The sequence below is a fragment of the Schistocerca serialis genome, chromosome 9 (genome assembly GCF_023864345.2).
Source record: "Schistocerca serialis cubense isolate TAMUIC-IGC-003099 chromosome 9, iqSchSeri2.2, whole genome shotgun sequence".
NCBI classification, from domain to species: domain Eukaryota; kingdom Metazoa; phylum Arthropoda; class Insecta; order Orthoptera; family Acrididae; genus Schistocerca; species Schistocerca serialis.
In genome coordinates, this window is record NC_064646.1 from 436,016,825 (window position 1) to 436,040,087 (window position 23,263).

At 41.1% G+C, this 23,263-nt stretch overlaps 1 protein-coding gene across 2 annotated transcripts in view; it reads left to right on the plus strand.

Annotated features, from left to right (window-relative positions):
• The window catches only part of LOC126419896 (phosphatidylinositol 4-kinase alpha), a 205,677-nt gene that overhangs the window by 13,104 nt on the left and 169,310 nt on the right, over positions 1 to 23,263 (plus strand). For both annotated transcript variants that reach the window (XM_050087159.1, XM_050087160.1), the window contains exons 5-8: positions 4,300 to 4,386; positions 4,511 to 4,685; positions 17,787 to 17,964; positions 20,832 to 21,041. In XM_050087159.1, the coding sequence (XP_049943116.1) occupies positions 4,300 to 4,386; positions 4,511 to 4,685; positions 17,787 to 17,964; positions 20,832 to 21,041 (650 nt within the window). The remainder of the gene's footprint in view (positions 1 to 4,299; positions 4,387 to 4,510; positions 4,686 to 17,786; positions 17,965 to 20,831; positions 21,042 to 23,263) is intronic.

A 23,263-nucleotide genomic window follows, 5' to 3' on the forward strand; every position in this document is an offset into this window, starting at 1 on the left:
CTCCTATCTTCCAAACTTCTCAGAAGCTCTCCTGCAAACCTTGCAGAACTAGCACTCCTGGAAGAAAGGATATTCAAAGACATGGCTTAGCCACATCCTGGGGGATGTTTCCAGAATGAGATTTTCACTCTGCAGTAGAGTGTGCGCTGATATGAAACGTCAAGGCAAAGGTCCCGAGTTTGAGTCTCGGTCCAGCACACGGTTTTAATCTGCCAGGAAGTTTCATATCAGCGTACACTCTGCTGCAGAATGAAAATCTCATTCTGGAATTTGAACTTTGTTTAAATGACTTCAACAATGCACTTTAATTTTTAGTTCATTTATTGAAATATTCATAGTCTTACATTTCTGACATTGCTTCACCATTTGTGCTTCCACAGCATAAGTGGAGCTCACACCAACAGTTGCTGCTATAGCCCTTGTGATGGGACCTTGTGCTTTCTGAACATTCTACCTTGTGTAACCTGTTGAATCCCTTTTGCCAACTCGTTCAAGATTTAAGGGCAAATCTCAGAGACACGCTAGTTAAGTATTCACTGTGTGGCAAGTATCAACAGCGTCCATATAATCAGCAGTCATTGATTCTCTCTCATCCTGTGGCTGTAGTTGCGTATAAGCAAATTCTTGTTTATGTCTAGGACAAAGCTTCTGGGTAGGTTTGAAAACTTTACTAGTATACGGTTTCAACTGTTCAACATGAGAAACGTCAGTTAGACTTCATAACTTCTTTTTTAAATGAATTACTGCAGGTATTTTGCCAAAACTGAAATTTTGTCAGCAGCAGGGCATTATGGTATAAAGGGATTTGGGTGTCTTTTGTAATGTTAAGTCCAAATCTGATTTTCAAAAGCTCTTTGCCCAGCAATGACATTTCTTTCACTGCCTTAAGCTCACTTATGCCATGATAAATACACACAAAGCACAAAATAGTAGAGTCACAAAACTTTCTAAGAGCAAGCTTATCACGAGATCAACACAAGAGAGATACTGACAGTTCAAAGAAAATATATATTCCTTCAAAGATGGTGTAAAAATGTAATATTTTCAATAATGTTGAAAAACAAAAGTTCATTAATGAATTTACGAAATCTTTTTGGGGTCATTTCATCTGTAAATAGAAACACACAGCGAGATAATAAGAATATTGTAACAATGTCTCAGCAACATATTCAACAGTGATTTATATATCTCAAATAATACTTTATGAAATTTCATCAGGATGAATTTATGAAATGTTTTGGGTGCAGTTTCATTCGTAAGTAGGCATGAATTATTATTTTGTTTTATTGCTGCTTATTTCTAGGAAGCTGATCTGCATATAACTACACTTGTATTTTTATTGACATAAAAGCAGCATCCACTGACTTTATTTTCTGTTTACTTATTGTCACATTTGAGAGTGTACAATATGTATAAAAAGTAGAACTTAGAGCAATGATTTTAAGACATAAGCAGACATGGATAAAAAATTAAACTACATAGCTTCTGAAGCTTCAAAAATAATCTTTCCAGATATAGCAAGATAAAAAAGATTAAAGAATATGCAGTTGACGTGTGAATGTCCAAAACTATGCAAAATTTGACATTCAAAATGTTTTCGTCAAATTTGCAGATGCACATACGAGGTGCTATCCAAAATTTTCGGGACTGGTGAAAACCTTACCTTTGAACTAATGGTTACCATCGCCCTCAAAGTAGTTCCCATCTGCACGTATGCACCGGTCCCAGCGCTCCTGCCACTGGTCAAACGTTTTCTGGAAGTCCTGTTCTTTGAGGGTGTTTATCGCCATCAGTGATGCTTCTTGAATCCTCTCCAGAGTGTCGAACTAATGGCCTTTCAACCTTAGTTTCAGTTTTGGGAATAGCGCGAAGTCGCAAGGTGCCAATTCTGGCGAGTACTGTGGGTGGGGTACAACCACCATGTTGTTTTTTGCCAGAAAGGTCCTGGAGAGCAAGGACATGTGACAGGGCGCGTTGTCATGATGCAGCAGCCAGTTCCCTTGGCGCCAAAGTTTGGGCCGTCATCACCACACGTTTTCACGGAGCCATCGCAAAACATCACAGTAGTACGCAGAATCCACTGTTTGGTTGGGTGGGATGAATTCTTTGTGCACAATTCCTTTGGTATCAAAGAAAACAATGATCATGCTCTTCACTTTGCTCTCCACTTGTCTTGCTTTTTTGTGTCTTGAAGAGCTCGGTCTCTTCCACTGGGACGATTCTTGCTCTGGCCACCAAGCACTTGCTGAATCATTGCAAGAGTCTCCGTAGCACTTTTCCCGAGATTCGCACAGAATTTCATACAAGCGCACTGTTCTGTTTGTGGATCCATCGTAAAATTACCACACACCAAACACAGAGTGTTACGGAAATCACCGTGGACACACAACACGTCCTCCCAGCTGAATGCCGCTCCTCTCATTGACCCATCAGATATACAGCTCTCGCCACCTAGCGGTGCAAAGATCTACTATTTCTACTTTTCAGATGACAGCACCAGTCCCGAAAATTTTGGATTCCACTTCGTATCTTCATAGAGGACAAATGACATTTTACAAAAAACGCAAGAAGACGACAAGGTTGTGTGTGATATTACCAGTTGTTGGCTGAAAGCATCCTGAAAATTGCAATGAATGGCTGGTTAAAGGTGGGCACTTCAAGACATTCAGTGAATTTTCTGCCATTTTCGAAGAAGTACAGCTGTTAGCAGATCATTCAAATAAAAATCTGACCAGTAATAATTTCTTATTCAGCGCAAGAAGTTTTTTAAGTACACAACAGAAGCAGCTTGTAAGTTAAGAGAACCTGTCACAAAATTTATCCAAAATTGGCACTTCTGCATGCGTATAGGTGGTGCAAGCTTGTGACTCCCATCTGCAAAAGGCTGTAGAAATGGAACCAAAGGAGATATCAAATTGAAACTTTGTACATATTGATTTTGGAACATTCCCATAAAATTTCATTAGATTTGAAAATGGGCAATGGAATTACCCTTCTGTGGGTGGGGGGAGGACGGCACGTGCACACATGCATCTTGCAATTCAGTTTTTCAACATTTATACACACATACAAGAATTCTTGTAGAATGTGTTTTCTTATTCTTTTATGTTTAAACTAAGAGAGTCGTATACACTTTATTATTATTATTATTATTATTATTATTATTATTTGACATGTAACACACTGTGAAAATTGCCATATGGAGTATCAACAGCTGCAAAAGGAGGCTGGCAACATAAAATACAGTAATTTGATTTTTACATCTTATGTCTGTTGTGCTTTGTTATTCGTATATATTTAAGAATGCAACATAACATGTTATCTTTGACCAATGATGCTATTAACAGATGTGGTGACTGTGATGTCATACAATCACGCGTAGTTTCGTTACCAAATTATTGGGAATGTGGGGTTTTTGGGCAGAGATGTTCTTGTTCTTAATGCCTTCAGACATATGAAAAAAACTACTAAATATCACACCACAGTGAAAAGATAAATGTAGTTTTTTTGTGTGTGTGTGTGTGTGTGTGTGTGTGTGTGTGTGTGTATACACGTACGTACGTACTTGTTTGTATGGGCGTGCATGCAGGGGAAGGGGGAAAGATGTGTTTGTAATACCACCGGGGGGGGGGGGGGGGTTCATCAACTCTCAACTAATCACCTTCCAGATTAACTTAGATTGTGGCCTGTGCTACAGATCAGCCTGTCGTCAGAGCTTCCATTTAGTGCATACAGTGATATCACCGGCCAAAGCAAAATGGTTGTATCGTGAGCTGTGGTATGCCTCTTGATATTTTCTTCACCCTTGTTCTGAATTTTAAGCATCGATTTGTATTGGGCTGTCTCATCCTGTGCTACTGTTGATGGAATTGATGCTTAAGGAACCCCAAGATTTGGTGTCTAATTTTTGTCTTTGTCATTTGTACTATAATTGTTCTGAATTTCAGTGTTAATACATCTTCTCCTCAAGACCATTCCTTCCAAATCCTGTCTTCTTCTTACAAGTTGTGACATAGTCACAGCAGAATTCACACAAATTTAAGAAAAGATTTATTTATTTATTTCGTATAAAGACCACATTATTGTATATCAATAATTAATTTTGGGGGACTGATGGCCCTAGTAGTCTGGTCCCTCCAATCCCTCAAACCAATCAATTAATTTTGCTCATCAAGACCTACAAGTTGCAACATAGCCACTGCAAAATTCAGAGTTCCCCATCCTCTAATTGTGGTTCTTTATTTTGCATTTGAAAATTTACATCTGTTCAGCTAATTCCAAATTTTAATTTTTTTATAGGTCTATTATACCAAGATCATTATCAGGCAATCTTCCTTCAATTGATTTACCATCTAGTAGCAGTGTTGATTCAACATCTGATGTTCTGTAAGTTATATTAGATAAGTATGTTTTGCAGAATTTTTACACTTGTAAATTATTATCTATGTTAAAAATATTCGTTAAGTGAAAGAGGAATGTAATCACATCATTTCAATTTTGTCTGTGACAGATGTGTTAGCACTTTGAAACGTCATTCAATTCAGAGTTGCCATTCAGTGCCATATGATGCAACCACATATTTCTTTAATAAATATGGTTCCAGTTTCAATCAGTTTCCACAAATGAGGTTTGTTGAGTCACCAGAAAAAGGAAGTCTCCTCCAGTTTTCCATCGTGCATTTGCAGGTATTTATTATTATTTATAGCAGTGTAATGAATATAATAATTACAGTACCATTTGTTTATAGTGATTATTGGCTACTACAGAAAAGGAATAACAGAGATAGTGGCTACAGTTAAGTTTACCAAATGACCACTGGAAATAGAGGAGGAAGCTGCATCATTTGGTCTAGCTAACACATGTAAACAGTGAACTGATTAAACACTATTCTATGTTGTTTAGTACTATCAGCATCATTGTTTCAGCAAATTTAACTTCAGTATTTGAAAAGGTAGTTATTGAGGCTTTAGAGCAGACTAACATCAGGTAACAATATTAAAATTTGAAGAATATAATGTTAGTCACGTTATTAAAATTAAGGCCGGGGTTAGAGATTATTCTGTGTGTATAATTTGCGAATCACTTTGAGCAATTAGATGGACATCTTAGTCATGAGGGATCTTAGACCATTTAGCAACCTGCAGAGCTGAACTATTCAATAACTTAACATAGAGGTGGACATCAGTGATCATGAGGTTGTGTTAACAATCACAACAGATATTCCAAGCAATGTTAAAAAGGGCAAGAAATTTTTTTTGCTTAGCAAGAGTGAGTAGATACAAATTACATAGTATCACCAATGTTCAGCTCTCAGGATGGAGATATGGAGTACAAGTGGATAAAATTCAAAAACATTATAAACCATATAGCGATGATACAAGTTGCAGATAGGCACAACAAAAAGATTCTCACAATTAAAACTTATGGCCATGGGCCTTCATCAAAAATACACACACACGCACACACAAACACACACACTCACGCAAATGCAATTCACACACTCACGCAGATGCAACTCACACACAGGACTACAGTCTCAGGCAACTGAAACCACACTGCGAGCAGCAGCACCATTGCATCATGGGAGTGGCGACTGGGTGGGGATAAGGAGGAGGCTGGGGTGGGGAGTGTGAGGGATAGTATGGTGGGGGTGGCAGACAGTGAAGTGATGCAGGTTAGGTGGAGGGCAGGGGTGAGATGGGGAGGGGAGCGGGAAGTAGCGAAAAAACGGAGAAATAAAAAGACGAGTGTGGTGGTGGCATGGCGGCTGTGTAGTGCTGGAATGAGAACAGGGAAGGGGCGGGATGGGAGAGGAGACTGACTAACAAAGGTTGAGGCCAGGAGGGTTAAGGGAACGTAGGATGTATTGCAGGAAAAGTTCCTACTTGCATAGTTCAGAAAAGCTGGTGTTGGTGGGAAGGATCCATATGTCACAGACTATGAAGCAGTCATTGAAATGAATGTCATGTTTGGCAGCGTGTTTGGCAACAAGAGTGGTCCACTAGTTTCTTGGCCACAGTTTGTTGGTGGTCATTCATGTAGACATGACAGCTTGTCGCTTGTCATGCCTACATAGGATGCAGCACAATTGTTGCAGCTTAGCTTGTAGACCACATGACTGGTTTCACCGGTAGCCCTGCCTTCAGTGGGATAGGTGATGTTCGCGACTGGACTGGAGTAGGTGGTGGTAGTGGGAGGATGTGTGGGACAGGTCTTGCATCTAGGTCTATTACAGGGGTATGAGCCATGAGGTAAGAGATTGGGAGCAGGGGTTGTGTGATGATGGACAAGTATATTGTGTAGGTTCGGTGGATGGTGGAATACCACTGTGGAAAGTATAGTGGGCAGGACATTTCACATTTCAGGGCACAACAAGAAGTAATGGAAACCCTGGCGGAGAATGTAATTCAGTTGCTCCAGTCCTGGGTGGTACAGAGTTATGAGGGGAATGTTCTTCTGTGGCTGGACCGTGGGACTTAGGGAGGTGGTGAGAGACGGAAAGATAAGGCACGGGAGATTTGTTTTTGTACAAGGTTGGGAGGATAATTATGGTCAGTGAAGGCTTTCAGGAGACCCTTGGTATATTTTGAGGGGGGACTGCTTGTCACTGTACCACAGGCGGCTAGACACTATGGAAGGAAGTTCTTGGTAAGTAACAGGTGGCAGTAGTCGAAGTGCAGTTATTGCTGGTGGTTAGTATGTTTGATATGGATGGAGGCACTGATGTAGTCAGATTTGAGGTGGAGGTCAACATCTAAGAAGGTGGCTTGTTAGGTTGAATAGGACCAGGTGAAGCAAATGGGGGAGAAGTTGTTGAGGTTCTGGAGGAATATGAATAAGATGTCCTCACCTTCAATCCAGATAGCAAAGGCGTCATCAATGAATCTGAACCAGTTGAGGGGTTTAGGATTCAGGGTTTTTAGGACGGATTCCTCTAGATGGCCCATGAATAGGTTGGCATAGGATGGTGCCATGTAGGTGCCCATAGCCATACCCTGGATTTGTTTGTAGGTAATGCCTTCAAAGGAGAAGTAATTGTATGTGAGGATATAGTTGGTTGTGGCGACTAGGAAGGAGGTTGTTGGTTTGGGATCCATTGGACGTTGGGAAAGGTACTGTTCAATAGCAGTAAGGCTATGGACATTAGGAATGTTAGTGTACAGGAAGGTGGCATCAATAGTGACGAGCAGGGCACCGTGTGGTAAAGGCACAGGAACTGTGGAGAGTCGGTGGAGGAAATTGTTGGAATTTTTTTATATAACAGGGTAGGTTCTGGGTAATAGGTTGAAGGTGTTGGTCTATGAGAGCAGAGATCCTCTCAGTGGGAACACAGTGACCAGCCAGAATGGAGTGTCCAGGGTGGTTGGGTTTATGGGCTTTAGCAAGCATGTAGAAGGTAGGAGTGCGGGGAGTGGTTGGGGTGAGTAGAGAGGTGGACTCTGGGGAGAGATTCTGGGATGGGCCTAAGGATTTGAGTAGTGACTGGAGATCCTGCTGGTTTACTGGAATGGGGTCACTGTGGCAAGGTTTGTAGGTGGAAGTCCTTCCGCCAGATAATCCTTGCAGTTCAAAACAACAGTGGTGGAGCCTTTGTCCACAGATAGGATTATAAGGTCAGGATCAGTTTTTAGATGGTGGACTGCGGTTCTTTCTGCAGATGTAAGGTTAGTGTGCATGTTGAGGGATTTGGGGAATGATGGTAAGACACAGTTCAAGGATAGGAAATTCTGGAAATTGAAAGGTTGTGGTTTGGGGACAGTGGGGGTGAATCATGGTTGGATGGAGGAGTGAACTGAGTTAGGCAAAGTTCAGTATTGGTCTTTGGTTGAGTCTGATTGGTAGGGTTGGTGACGAAAAAGTGTTTCCATTGTAGGGACCAGAAGAAGGAGGGAAGGTCTGTCCAGCACGATTGAATTTGGGAATGGGGCAAAAGATGAGGCCTTTGGAAAGGACTGATATTTCTGTGGGGCTAAGGCTTCTGGAGGGAAGGTTCATGACTGTGTCGCAGGTCTGTTTGTGTTCTGTGTGTCCCATGCTCAAAAGCTTTAATTGTGAGTCTTTTTGTTGTGCCTATCTGCGACTCAGCATCTCTACTGTAAGGAGAGCAGCAACTTTCCTTCTCATAATATTGTTGCATTCCATACTGAATTTTCTGTGTTTTGTTGTTGCTAGGTTCCTCTGCCATTGCATAATCTCTGTTAAGTGCTGTGATACATGTGCAGCATAACATAATAATCTCAATTAATAAATGTAAAGATATACTGATTTGCCCCTGACACAGTTCTTCACAGAAAATTTCTTTGATCAGTTACTCAACATTTTGAGGGTGGAAATGTGCAACAAATAGGGGGAAAAAACACACACTGAGATCCATATACCGAAGTGGTATCTCACAACCTCTGCTACATGTGTGGTGCACTGTTGTCAGGCTAGCTACTCAACATTTATTGTTGACCAGCATTGAATGGCAAGAGCTTTGCTGCTGCGTGGCCTGTTTATCTTCTGTTACAATACACACTGCTGACCCTTGTCCACGATAGTTTTTGAACAGCATATTTTCCTCACTCGAAATGGTTGTGACAAATCGGTAAGAAACAGAGATACATGGAAAGTGAACTGCCTTTGTAAAGTCAGAAATGGTGTAATCCCATTCATCAGTTCAGCACAATCAGCTGTTTCACTCATCTTTCACTAAACTATCACATTGTCAGCCTGCACATAGTTTGATATGTCAAATTGTTGCAGTCACAGTGGTGATAATAAATCTATCTCGAGCACAGTAGCTGTCCATTACACACAACATCAGCCCAAAGGGTGTCCAGATTACAAATTTTGTGAGCCTACACTATGGGCAGCACTGAAAAGTAATTTCAAGTCTCAGTTGACAAAAAGTGACACCGTTGAATGAAATTATCCAAGATTAAGTAGTTACATGTTCTAAAACCTCTTGTTCAGTAAGAATTAATGGCTTTGTGTGTTTTAATGTTTTTCTAATGCTTGAAAAATAAACAGAATAAACTTGTGTGTGTAATAAACTATTTATTTACATTACCAATGAAAATAACCATTTCCAGTCAATGATCAGTTCAATCAGAGCAGAGGACCAACTCGATTCCGCGTAAGCACGGCCCACACCATTACAGATTCACCACAAGCTAGCACACTGCCTTGTTGACAACTTTGGCCCATGGCTTCATGGGGTCTGTGACACATTCAAACGCTACCACCAACTCTTACCAATTGAAATCAGGGGTCATCTGACCATGCCGCATTTTTCCAGTCATGTGGGGTCCAACCAATATGATCATGAGCCCATGAGAGGTGATGTCATGCTGTTACCAAAGGCACTTGCATCAGTCGTCTGCTGACATAGACCATTAATTCCAAATTTCGCCACTGCTCTGATTGATACATTCATCATACGTCCCACATTGATTTCTACTGTTATTTCATGCAGTGTTGCATATCTGTTAGCACTGACAACTCTACGCAAATGCCGCTGCTCTCAGTCATTGAGTGGAGACCATCGGCCACTGCATTGTCTGTGGTGAGAGGTAATGTCTGAAATTAGGCATTCTCTGCACAGTCTTGACACTGTGGATCTCGGATTATTGAATTCCCTAATGATTCCCAAAATGGCATGTCCCTTGCATCCATCTCCAACTACCATTCCACATTCAAAGTCTGTTAATTCCTGTTGTACAAGGATAATCACGTTGTACAATTTTTCATTTGAATCACCTGTGCATACAAATGACAGCTCTGTCATGCACTGCCCTTTTATACCTTGTGCATGTGATACTACCGCCATCTGTATTGGTGCACATTGCAATCCCATGACTTTTGCCGCCTCAGTGTAGTTGCTGTTACCTAGTTGCTGTTACCCTCAACACACTGTCCTCCTCTATCTCTACGATGCTCTATGTGAATTTTCCATTGATGGAAACAATGCTGGAAGTCTTCCTCTGTGAGCCCCTCGATGGCACATGCGCCCCCCCCCCCCCCTCTCCCACACACACACACACACACACACACACACACACACACACACACACACACACACACACACACAACTTTTTTTTTTTTTTGCCCCACTCCTTCAGCAGACTGCAATCGTGTTCCTTTTAATACAGTTTTTACCATGGGGAACAGATAAAAGGGACTCGCATTCGGGAGTACGACGGTTCAATCCTGCGTCCAGCCATCTTGATTTAGGTTTTGCGTGATTTCCCTAAATCGCTCCAGGCAAATGTCGGGATGGTTCCTTTCAAAGGGCACGGCCGACATCCTTCCCTGTCTTTCCCTAATCCGATGAGACCGATGACCTCGCTGTCTGGTCTCCTTCCCCAAACAACCCAACCCCAATTCATAAGTCATGTGGTGCTAGGTCAAGTGAATAAGGTGGGTGGTCTAACACTGTACTTCCCTAGAAACCTTTGTAACAGACAGTTTACATATTCGAAGTGGAAAAGGGGGCACTAGTTATTATTTTTGGAGTTGAAAAGTTTCTCATTTTTTTGTATGGGATGAAGTCATCCTCATCACTGACTACAGACTGCCGGATTCCTTCTTTGGCCCTCATTCCCAGCAGTGTATTGATGCAGAACATTTGACTTGTTCTTCCACAATTTGGATCTTTTTTCTCATTTTCTTGCAGATTTGAGCAAGAACCTGCAGACAATAATATTGATTAGTAGTTTAATCTTCAGGGACCCAGTGATCATACACTGTTCGATAAATATAAAAAAACACAATCTCCATTGTTTTTAATCTTGATTTTTCTCATTCTACCTTTTTTCGCTTTCGGTGCATGGATTGGCACTTAGTTTGTGGAACATGAGTGAAAAAAAAACCAGATTTGTCACACGTTATCACTCTATCCAAGAAATTAGGATTATTTTAATGGTATTCAAAGTTTCAGTACAATCATTTCAGTGAGCTGCTTTCAGTTCGATAGCGAGAATTTTTAGAACCAATTTTGCACACACGTCATGCTAAATTGGTTACGTAAAATTTGCCTTGCACAGTCTTTGTCTCTTCCTACAGTTGCAGCAATCAATCAAATACTCAACCAATATTCGATTGAATCAGATTACCAACTTTTTTGTTATTTTCGTCCATTTTTCATGAGTCATTTTCAGCGTCTTCCCAGCCGTCTTGGAAATGCTAGAACCAGTCAGAAACTCCTGTACATTATAGTCTTTGCCGTACATTTCTCTTAGTAAAAAATAGCTTTCAGTTGCTGTTTTTCTAAGTTACATGTGGAATCTCATGATATTTTGTTGCTCTGACAGACAATGACATCAAAACTATCATTGACGTGCTGCTGTCCATGAACCTGAAGGAGCTCCAGTTTTTTGTTAGGTAAGATTTCATATTGTGTCCGTTCCCCGGGCCATGCACATCTGCCATCCTCTTAACTGGCTTCACCAGAGAGGTGTTAAGTTTGTCTGATCTGCAGATTTGCAATGGGCTTTTCAGTCCCTCAGCCAGTGTTTTTACAATGTTCCCTGTCTGGCTTCATCTACATTGAGTAAACCTGTGACCCTGGGTTGCGAGGTGCCCCAGTATAGCATTGGTGCAGTCCTGTCCCACTGGAAGCCAGATGACATGCAAGAGCCCACCACCTATACATCAGAAATGCTTGCTGCCATACAGTTTACATATTCGAAGTGGAAAAGGGGCACTAGTTATTATTTTTGGAGTTAAAAAGTTTCTCATTTTTTTGCATGGGATGAAGTCATCCTCATCACGGATTACAGACTGCCAGATTCCTTCTGTGGCCCTCATTCCCAGTTGCCCAATTGGACTGTCGACTGATTGCAGAGGTGGACGTTCTTCTTCAGTAACTACTGATATGATGTTCGTTACTGCTCCGCCACACAGCATGCCAATGCTGATGCGCTATCACGGCTACAAGTGGAGCCCAATCTGGAGTTTGATTGGCAAGATGCTTCTGTGTTTGCATTTGATAATGCCTTGCAGCAAACCCTATTGGTTTTTCCGTTGACTGCACTAGAGATCATGACCGCCATGGCTGCTGACCCGCTTTTCCGGAAAATCGTTTCAGCTGTCCAGATGGGTTGGCTGGAGGGCATCTCTCTGGATGTGGATCCAGCAAGGAGTATGTTTTTTCTTCAATGTGATCAACTCAACATTGTCCACAGAATCCTCATGCTTGCCAAGGCGGAACAATGCTGTTTAGTTGTGCCACCCTGGTGTTGTGTGCTTGCAGACTCCATTTGCTTCATGCATTGTATTGATGTTGTGGCGTAACAAGCTAGCTACGCCACATTGAGAAGGGAGCCGAAAGGCACGCGTACACACACGCCGACTGGCGTCACGTCTGGAACAGGATGCGTTATGACTGCTATAAAGAAAATACGTAGCTTTGGAATATACTTAACTTTTAATCACTCCTTGTGATACATCTCTCTTGACTATACAAATGAGACTCGTAAGATACATGCACTGTTACAATTGGCGCCTTGCTAGGTCGTAGCCATGGACTCAGCAGAAGGCTATGCTAACTGTCTCTCGGCAAATGAGAGGAAAGGCTTTGTCCGTATAGTCGCTAGCAATGTCATCCGTACAGCTGGGGCGAGTGCTATATCATATCTCGAGACCTGCCTTGTGGTGGCGCTCGGTCTGCGATCACACAGTGGCGACACGCGGGTCCGACATGTACTAAATGGACCGCGGCCGATTTAAGCTACCACCTAGCAAGTGTGGTGTCTGGCGGTGACACCACAATTGAGATATGACTTGTATAAAGGCATTGGTGCTATGTCACATCTACTGCCCTGTGATCAAGTGTGACATCGAGCATCTGGTGTGGGCTTGCAAAGCTTGTGCACAGAACCTGGATTCACTGCTGTGCAAGATTTCTCCTTGTCTGGTCCTGGAGTTCTCTTGGGACAGGGCGCAAGTTGATTTGGTGTCTCCGTTTTTAGGCAGCATGTGGTTGTTTGTGATCAGTGTATTTTCCAATTACCTAAACTTAGCCAAGCTCTCCTCCACAGCGTCAACTGCCACTGTTTGTTTGTTGTCGCTTATTTTTGTCCATTGGGGATCCTCAAGGACACTTGTGTCTTATAACTATAGGCAGTTAGTGTTGTGGAAGTTTGAAGATTTTGCATTATAATAATGTCCTGCATCTGCCTGCCACCTCATTTCACCGAGCTTTTAACTCGGAGGTGGAGTGTTTCCTGTGTACATTCAAGACCCAAATAAAGAAATCAGTGTCTGTCTCATCCCATGGTGATGCATTGTCGTTTTCTCTGGCTAAGTATTGGGTGATGCTAGTCATCGGATGCCATCTGGTGGATGTGTTGCATCCTGAGTTACACGTCCCGGACCTCTGTGACCCACTATATTTTCTTTCTGGGTCTGCTGTTTGAACCCGGTCCTTCGGCCGGTGGCAGTGGCTGCTTCTGGGTGTCAGTGTGGGTCCCAAAGGCTGTTGGATTTCAGTAGGGAGCATCCGCTGGGTGGCTGGATTGTTCATGATGTTTCAAATGTGGGCTCCCACTTGCACAAGTGTACTTCCTTGTTGCTTCCCCCTGCATGCCCTCTGCTCTTCTCCCATTGCTTGCAGCCTCAGGTCCCAATGATGCTCACACCTGCATCTTCCAATGTAGAGCCCATGAATTTTAATCCACCCTCCTCCTCCTCCTCCTCCTCCTCCTCCTCCCCCTCCTCCTCCCCCCCCTCCTCCCCCTCCCCTTCCCCCTCCTCCTCCCCCTCCTCCTCCCCCTCCCCTTCCCCCTCCTCCTCCCCCTCCCCTTCCCCCCTCCTCCCCCTCCCCTCATCCTCCCCTCCCCACCAATGGAAGTGACTTCACCTCCAATGCTGCCAGTGGAACTGTTGCCTCAGTCTCAGGGCCTTTCAACCCTTCCAGCAGAACAAGTGGCAGTGCATTGCCTCCTTTGGCAGTCAATCTGCTTCCGGGTTCTCCGATGGCCTCTCCAGTTCTGCAACAGAGGTCGTGGCCCAAGCCCTAAATGGCCTTCTCAGGTTGAGAGGTTTAGCATCCCAGTGAGTGGACATTGGGATGGAGACAGATGAGCTGGCCTGGGTAGCACTGCAGAATAGTGTGGAAACCTGCCATGGACAGCACATGCAGTGTTTAGTATGGGAGCACCAGCTAATGGAGGTGTTTACCTGTGAGTGGTAGTAAGTTGAGTGGGCCATCACTTAAGCTGAGTTCAGCTACTGGGGACACTGCCCTATGCATTGTGCTGAGTGTTGTTGACAACTGCTGAGTCGACAGTCAGCCACGCTACCTACATGCTGAGTTATTCCTGTGCACGTCTCTAAGAGGGTTCTGACTTTCTGCTTCCATAGACTGACCCACACAGAGAGTTTAATTCCCTCTCAGGGGTTCTGGTCCCCATTTATCATCAGGCTACCGTTGGCCCGTGAAGTACCTCTGCCGACAGTGTAATGTAGTGGCATTTTCAAACCAGTGTAGATACTAAAAGTTGCTCTCCGTATATCTATTCCAGATCTGGATGAATTCGAGGCAGAGCAGTAGGTGCTCAGCAAATTGGACTGAGCACTGTGAGTCAGGTTTTTAAATCTGAATGTAAAGACTACATTTAGGAATGAATGGACCACATCATTTGTATGTGATCTACAGTGCTGCTGAGTGACCATACAAAAGCCTTCCGTAAAGTGTAGAAGATAGAGTACTTCTTGATGGAATAATGGGTGCTGCTTGGCAGTTCGTGACTGAGTTGGGACAGGCTTATGTGCTTACCACCTGCTGACAACCTTGCAGCCTTTTGGAGCAAAATGGTACCATGGCATCAGTGCTGAGCTCCAACTATTCCACTAAAGCAACATACATATGGTCAGAACATCAGAAGGATTTCAGGGAGAGATCACGTGTGTCTTGTTAATGCTGTAATAACATGACAGACTGTCGTTACCAACTAATGAGATATTGCCAAGACCACGGTGGAGCATTCACGTGAATCACTGCCACAGCCAGCTACCAAGCAGTTTCTGAGAGGAATAGTTTGTACTTCATGCCTGCCAATATAAGATCTGCCATTGCCATACAGAAGCTAGATACAGCATTGTCTGGCCTCAGTTTCTCACAAAATCCATTACAGCTTGTTGTGGTACCTCACATCCAAAAGTTGGGAAATGCTTCTTAACGTTTATAATGTCGTGTAGAACATGGAATAATTTGCTCATTCGTGGAAGGGAGCTATTTTCATTTCACTCTTTAAGCCTGATAAGGACCAAACATGCTTTATTCAACCACTGTCTTATCTCTGGATCTTAAAAATCCAGACAGCTCCTATTTAATTTCAGTGAGTTCACAAAATATATTGTTTTAGTAACCAGACTCTGCTTCTGTTTAGCATACAAATAAGTTTCCCCTATTGAGGCATCACATAAACAGGTATTTTCTTTTACCTGGAGAGGGCCTTCTAATATTACTTGGAGACGTAATATCCTTTAACAGTTTCAGGTGCAGGGTTTCCAGGGATCTCTCTCTCTCTCTCTCTCTCTCTCTCTCTCTCTTTTTCCTTAGTACAAGGACCTTTCATCAGTTTTTAGTTCATCTTATAGCCTTGCAGCAGACATACATCAACTGTATGATAGTCAGGTGACTGAGGAAGTTAGCATTAAGATCTGGCTTTTAGTTTTCCACATAAAAATCTGTGACCTTTCCTCTTTTGGAAATACACTCCTCAGGTTTGCCACTGGGCAATATTGTGTAAGTCCTACCATATCTTTTCAAAGCAACAGTACCATATCTTCATGTGGTTGTGCTGTATGTGCACCAGATCCACCGGGAAAACCTTGAGCCGGCCGAAGTGGCCGTGCGGTTAAAGGCGCTGCAGTCTGGAACCGCAAGACCGCTACGGTCGCAGGTTCGAATCCTGCCTCGGGCATGGATGTTTGTGATGTCCTTAGGTTAGTTACGTTTAACTAGTTCTAAGTTCTTGGGGACTAATGACCTCAGCAGTTGAGTCCCATAGTGCTCAGAGCCATTTTTTTTTTTGAAAACCTTGAATAGTCACATTACCCTCACGCTTTTCACCTCTAAGATTTTGGAATTGGGATTCACCTAGTGCTTGATATTTTAAAATGCTTTGTACGTAACAATTGGCGAGCAGTTTCATTTTGCTACAGTTTTTGTATGACTGTTAATGCATGGTGTATTGATCTTTCATCTTCTTGGAGATACTGAATGAGAGAATTACCCACAGGCGGAATTTAGGGTCAATCTCACTTCCAGCCCTTCAATTATTGATGCTGGTGAACCATCACTTTACATTAGACAGCATTTCCATGTGATGCAGATTGCATTCAAAATACACACATTTGCACACCATACAGTTGTTGACCTACCTGTGGAGTAATTTGCCAATAATTATCTACAAGAAATGAGACGCTATCAGATTCATGGAAAAGTATGTTTTAGGAGAAACAATGTTTTAAATTTAGCCAATTTTTGAAAAGAAACCACACAAAATGTGTTTTGGATCTATATTTTATCATATTTTGGACAAGCACTGCAATTTTACTACTATGTGTACATATGAGTCAAAATGGAGAGACTTCCCTGATCACAAAGTTGTCTTTGACCCTGTCCACACTGGAATAGATTACGTGTGGCAGTGATGAGAAGTTCCATACCTACTTTGATTCTCTTAGTTCTGTTCAAGGTCCTAAAAAAGTTGACATAGAGGTATTGGTTAATGGTGTAGAACATACTGCACTCATTTCATCTACAGCAAAAGCAAGGGAAGGAGTTGAAACGTGAGTGGGAGAGGAGGGTCAAGCTGTTTTAGCAACCAAGGAGGCCAGCAACAATGGCAGTAGATCAAGTTATCATTACGTAACTGGCTACTACCTCACTGTTGAGGCAGAAGGTCACACGCCAATGAGAGGAAGACTAAATGCTATAAATGGTGAAAGCAATGACTCAGCCATAATGTTTTGCCTTCCAGCCACACATCTGTAATGATGTATCTCTCATCCATGTTTTTATATGACATAGTCTCCTCAAAGATTGCTTTCTAATCCGGCAATAAGATTCGTGAGTTGTTATGCTAGTGACATTCATTTTTTCTGACAACATAGTGAAATGGAGCAAATCTCATATTTTTATGAATGGACGCCGGTAAATGTAAGGATCAGCCCTCTATTTAAGCTATGAAAAAAGTTTAGTGTGTGTTTTTACAGTTTTGTGTTTTGTCTGTATATTGTCTTGCAGTAATTTCTGAAAACCTATTGTCTTGTTTGTCACCATCAGTACCAGGCATTGAATAAACACAGAAAAACTAAGTAATCTCTAAATAGCCAGTGCCTTATTTCTCAGTATATTCTGTAACTGCTGACTGTGAAACAATTGCCTGTGGCACCAACTGGGCCACATGGGTTCCATCACCTGACATTATTACTGCTGACATTTCATTTTGCAATTCAAAATATGAAAATTTCATTGTGTGTGTCCATTTTACTGCATCCAAAATAGATGCTTCTTGAGAAATGTGATAGCCTGTACTACTTGAGCCACAGGTTTCTTCTCAGAGAATTTAGGAGAATACATATAATGAGAGTAAAGCCTAGTAGGCAGTACACTCTTCAGAAGAATGTTGCTGATGGCATTCAGAAATTATTTGCAGTAATAATATTTTCATTAAATTTTATACCAGAAGTTATATAAACTGAAACGTGATTGCTGAGTATTTTCTGTCTCTGGGTAACTTAATGTGTAACGTAGTCGTTTTCCATGTAATATATCATGATTGTATTTGCAGACAATCCTGGCACTTGCTAAGAAACTGCTGACAAAAGAAATGCTGGTGTTCTTGGATGAACAAGCTCTTGAAGTTTATTGTTCTGGTCATATCAAGATATTCCCATACAAATCTTTCAGTGAGACTATAAACCTTGTCATTGTTACATTGTTGCGTGAGCTGCTACAGTACCAGAAAGGTAAGGTTAATTGTGAATTATTCTAATGCTTCAAATCTGTTTTGATGAACTTTTTAATAGCTCACTTTAGAAGTCCTCATAAGCTTAATGCCAGTAATTTCTATTTTCTTATCAAATTCCAAGATAGTCAGTAGACAAGGCCTTCATAATACCTGATTTGCCCACATGAAGATATGGTTGTATTTGTCTATATTAAGATGCTCCTAATAACCTTTGATGACTTTTCATGTGAGGTATTGATATCTTAAAGTGCATTAGTTTCATTGTTTTTGGGTTCCCAATGTCATTACACATTATTTAATTTTGTACAGTTGCTTAGATTACATTTTCTTGTATGATTTGTTTGAAATTCATAGTAACAGTTTCATTTGGTTGTCTTAATATTATAGAATAACTGTTGCACTGTGCACTGGCTTTTGCAGAAATATGGAAATAGTAATTGTAACAATATTATGAGAAGGAAAGTTGCTATTCACTGTATAACAGAGATGCTGAGTTGCAGATAGGCACAACAAAAGTCTTTTTGTTGTGCCTATCTGCGACTCAGCATCTCCCCTGTATGGTCAGTAGTAACTTTCCTTCTCATGATATTGTTATATTCCATCCTGGATTTTCCAGTGTTTGAAATAGTAATTCTTTATGTTGCAGATTTATAGCAGGTATTTTGAAATATATTCTAAGCTCAGACATAATGAAGTATCTTAAAGAGAATGTTCACTATGCCAAACTGTGATTTCCTCACAAGACATCCTGAAAGCCATGAATCTGTGACGGACTGTGATGGTATTTTCAGACTATACTGGCACTTGCTAAGAAACTGCTGACAAAAGAAATGCTGGTGTTCTTGGATGAACAAGATCTTGATGTTTACATTGCAATATTTCTTGATTTCCAAAAACAGTTTGACTGAGTACTACAATTAAACAATAGGAACTCCAGATTGGAATATCAACAATGTAAGGAAAAGATAGATTGCTACTTGCCATAAAGACAACACATTAAGTTGCAAACAGGCACAACTAAAAACACTTACACAGCAATCTATCAGTACCGTATGTAGCCGTTATGTTCTGCGTTGTGATACTGGCTGAAAACTGGAGTATGGAAGTACAACACTGACTACTTTAAATAATCCTACCCGACAGATGCACAATTGAGTTTCACAGTCTCTTACTTTCACTGTCCACAACCCCCCATATACACATTTAAAATGGCCAGAGCACTATTGTTTAACTTTTGATAAGCCTCATTAATAGCTTTCAGGTGAACATCCAGAGACTGCTACAATATTTTACTGTTGAATATCTACGAGCAGTAAAAACCTAACCACAAAGTTCACATTTCTTGAAGAATAGAAAGGCATGTTTGGAGCAGACACTGTCATTGTTTTTTTTTTCACACAGCATAATTGTGTAACAAGATTAGGTCAATTGTGCAGGCTGTTGTCCTTGTACCCACTGAGAAATCTGATGTCATCCCAAGAACCATATGTAAGCCTGGCCCCTCTGTGTACCTCTGGTATGGCCATCTGTAACAACTGAGGTGCACAAGCCACCCCACAGCTGCATAGTCCATTAATACAATGCTGCCTCTGTCCTTTTTTGTAACATTCGGTAGGAGTTTAAATTTGTCATCATGAAAATACAATCTATTACTTGGGATTACCATGTCAAAATGTACATTATCTCTTGAGACTGGTGTATTCTGAAAATTGCATTTTTATCTTCTACCTTTGGCTGCCTGCTACCCATGGCTACAATATCTGCAGTTCCAGGTGCCACCAGGAATATAAAGAATATCTTCTCAAGTCACATCCCTGTTTGCTGTAGCATCTGAGTTGCTATCAATATATTTGGTTGAACACAGTGACAAAAATATTCACATAATGAAACCTCAAAAAAATTAAAATGTCAAATCAAGCCACAATGAAATAAAATAGTGTAGGTGTGTGGTCAGGAACAGTCACAAGGTGAGGTTTCCTGCTGTATCTTGCATATGTGAAACAACTGTCAGCCTGCCATTCTACTGTCTTCACCAATGATAGTATTGTGTAATAACAGGCATTTTTATTGCAGATTATTACTGTACTACCCTCGTTTATTTAGTGGTGTGTGTAATAATAGTTGTTATTCATAAAAATGATGGTGGCAGAAATGAGATGTTCAAACTGGGAAATAATTTTTGGATATCTGTTGGTACCTTATATTGATCAAAAAGTGTTCCATAGTAATTTTTTAAAGATTTATTTATAAATGAGGCCAGGACATTACTGTATTGGGGTTACGCACCTCCTGAAAGTATAAAATTCATAATGTAATCCTCTGTTTTAGTAGTTCTTTCACTATGAAGAGGTTGAAAAATCAGCCAATCAGTTGCAAATAAAATTTTATTAGCCCTTGACCTAGGTTTCAATACTTGTAAAAATATCTTCTTCAGAAGTAGTGGCCTTGTTACATCACATTGCTGTTTCGCACCCGTGTTTAAAATTCTTTCAGTATTATGTAAGAAGACATTACTGCCAGTCAGATGCTGTTTACTAATATATGACCAAGTTGCAGTTTACAGTGTCATCAGCCTGTTGAATGAGATTTTTTTACCTGTATATTCTTTCTTGCAATTGTAAAATTTAAAATTGAATTTATTGAGTATGATGAACATCTTCGTAGTCAGTGGCATCACCACAAAAAAATTATGGTATGAAGGCAACATTCTTCCAATTTGATTGTACATATATTTAGACCAAGGAAAGGCATGAATAAATACACAGCCTATGTTGAAAATTCACCTTGATTCAGTAATTTAACAGAAATAATTAATTATTGGTTTCTGCATAAATAAAGGCTTCCAAATCCTCTCTTCACTTACAGATTTGCCAAGTCCTTTCACACGTGATGTCCAGGAATTTGTGAAAGGATTATTTCTCTCAGGCCAGACAGAATTGCAATCACGTCACCATGATGCCAGTGAACAAGAGGACAAAGAAAGCAAATTTGCAACAGTTAACAAATTTGAAGTGAACGTAATGGCAAATGCTGCATGTGTTGACTTGCTTGTGTGGGCTATTGGTGATGAAACAGGTGAGCTTGAAAAAATATATATAATGTTTGAGTATTCATTCCAGATATATTGTAGAAACTTGTCATTACTAATTTTTAAAGAGTAGTTACAGATATAAAGTACAGGAACACTTGTAAAGTATATCAAGATAAACTAACTTGGATGATTATAAGCATAAATTAAAACACTGCACAAACAGTAAATTGTTTCAATGCAGGTAACTAAGTCTTCTTACAGCAAGTTATAAATACAGAGCTATTTTATGGTTGTATCACTGATGCGTGCATTTTTTTTTGTGTTAGGTAACACTGTGATGAGTATGTAGTGTAAATTTTTTAAGTCATGATAGTTACTGTGTTATAAGTGTAACTATTTGATGAAACTATGTTAAGGGGAAGACAACTGAGTTAAGATCAAATAAAAGAAATGTTTCAGAAGCTGGATTTGATTAAATAGAGTGCATGAAATTGAGCACAATAGAAATATCAAGCAAACTGATTACAATAGTTACGAAAGCAATTGAGAACTGAAAGTCAATAGAGTAAAGTAAACAAAATTGAAATAGTATTAATATAATAGAGGGAAACATTCCACGTGGGAAAAATATATCTAAAAACAAAGATGATGTGACTTACCAAACGAAAGCGCTGGCAGGTCGATAGACACACAAACAAACACAAACATACACACAAAATTCTAGTTTTCGCAACCACTGGTTGCTTCGTCAGGAAAGAGGGAAGGAGAGGGAAAGACGAAAGGATGTGGGTTTTAAGGGAGAGGGTGAGGAGTCATTCCAATCCTGGGAGCAGAAAGACTTACCTTAGGGGGAAAAAAGAACGGGTATACACTCGCGCGCGCACACACACACACATATATCCATCCACACATATACAGCCACAAGCCAGTAAATCTTTGACGAGGGCTGTTTGGTTGAATCTGGGAGTGGGGCTGAAGGTGAGGCCTTTGGATAGGACAGAGGTTTCGGATTGGGAGAGAGGTTTGGAGGAAAGGTTAACTACTGAATTAGGGTGTTGTGGTTCCAGATTGTGTTGATTGGAATTTTGAGGTTTTGGAGGAAGTGGAGCTGGAAGTGGGAGATTGAGTAGATGGGAGAGACTGGGTTTGTGTGCAATGAGAGGAGGTTGAGGTTTGCTGGAAAGGTTGTGAAGGGTGAGTGAGTTGCCTTTCCGGAGGTGGGAAACCAGGAGAGTGGACAGTTTTTTGAGGTGGAGGGTGGCATGCTGTTCTAATTTGCGGTTGGCCTGTAGGAGGATGCTCTGAACAGCCGGTGTGGATGTGGGGGAGGAAAGATTAAGGACTTTTATTAAGGATAGGAGTTGACGGGTGTGTTCATTGGCTAAGTTGATGTGTAGGTGAAGGATTAGGTGGCTGAGGGCAATGGATTGCTCAGTTTGGAACTGGTATAGGGACTGATGGAAAGAAGGGTTGCAGCCAGAGATGGGAACTTTAAGTGTGAGGCCTTTGGGGGTAATGCCAAATGTTAGACAAGCCTGAGAAAATAGAATATGGGAGCGTAATCTGGCTAGGGCGAAGGCATGTTTGCGGAGGGAATGTAAATAAAACTTAATGGGGTCGTTGTGGGGGTGTTGTGAGGGTGACATGGTATTAGATGGTGGAAAGTGTAACATGAGGCTGAAATGAAAATGAAAATAAAAATATATGGGGAGAGATAAAGGTGAACTGGAAAGTAACTGGAGATCTGGTGTGAAAAAGGCGAAAAGGTGTTGGTTACAGCTGGGCTATGTTGGACTTGGGTTGGTAGACAACGATGTGCACAAAGGTTAGGTGGTTGTGTTGCCGCCAAAACACGTTAAAGGACGGAGAAATTCGGGAAAATTTCGAAAAAAACTGCGTGTAATGTATTAAAAGGAGTGGTTTTGTGGTAGCAGATTATGAAAATGAGGCTAACAATAGTCTGACGAAGAAATAATGACGTTAAAACCTGTGGGAAGCGGCTAAAAATTATCAGTGATGTGGGAAAAACGGCAATGGAAATAAAGCGCAAGTTATTAGAAATAGCCGAAATGGTTGTTTAAAAGGTGAAAGGAACTGTTTGTGAACTAGAAACGGTGGATTTTATAGCAGCGGTAGTGTTGAAAGCGGCAAAAAAATTTTTTTGGTTATGGTTTGGAAGTGAGTTACGTATTATTGAGTATATATAGGCGGGATAAAATTGTATAGCAGATTACGGTAAAAAGGAGAAGATGAATACAAAGTGAAA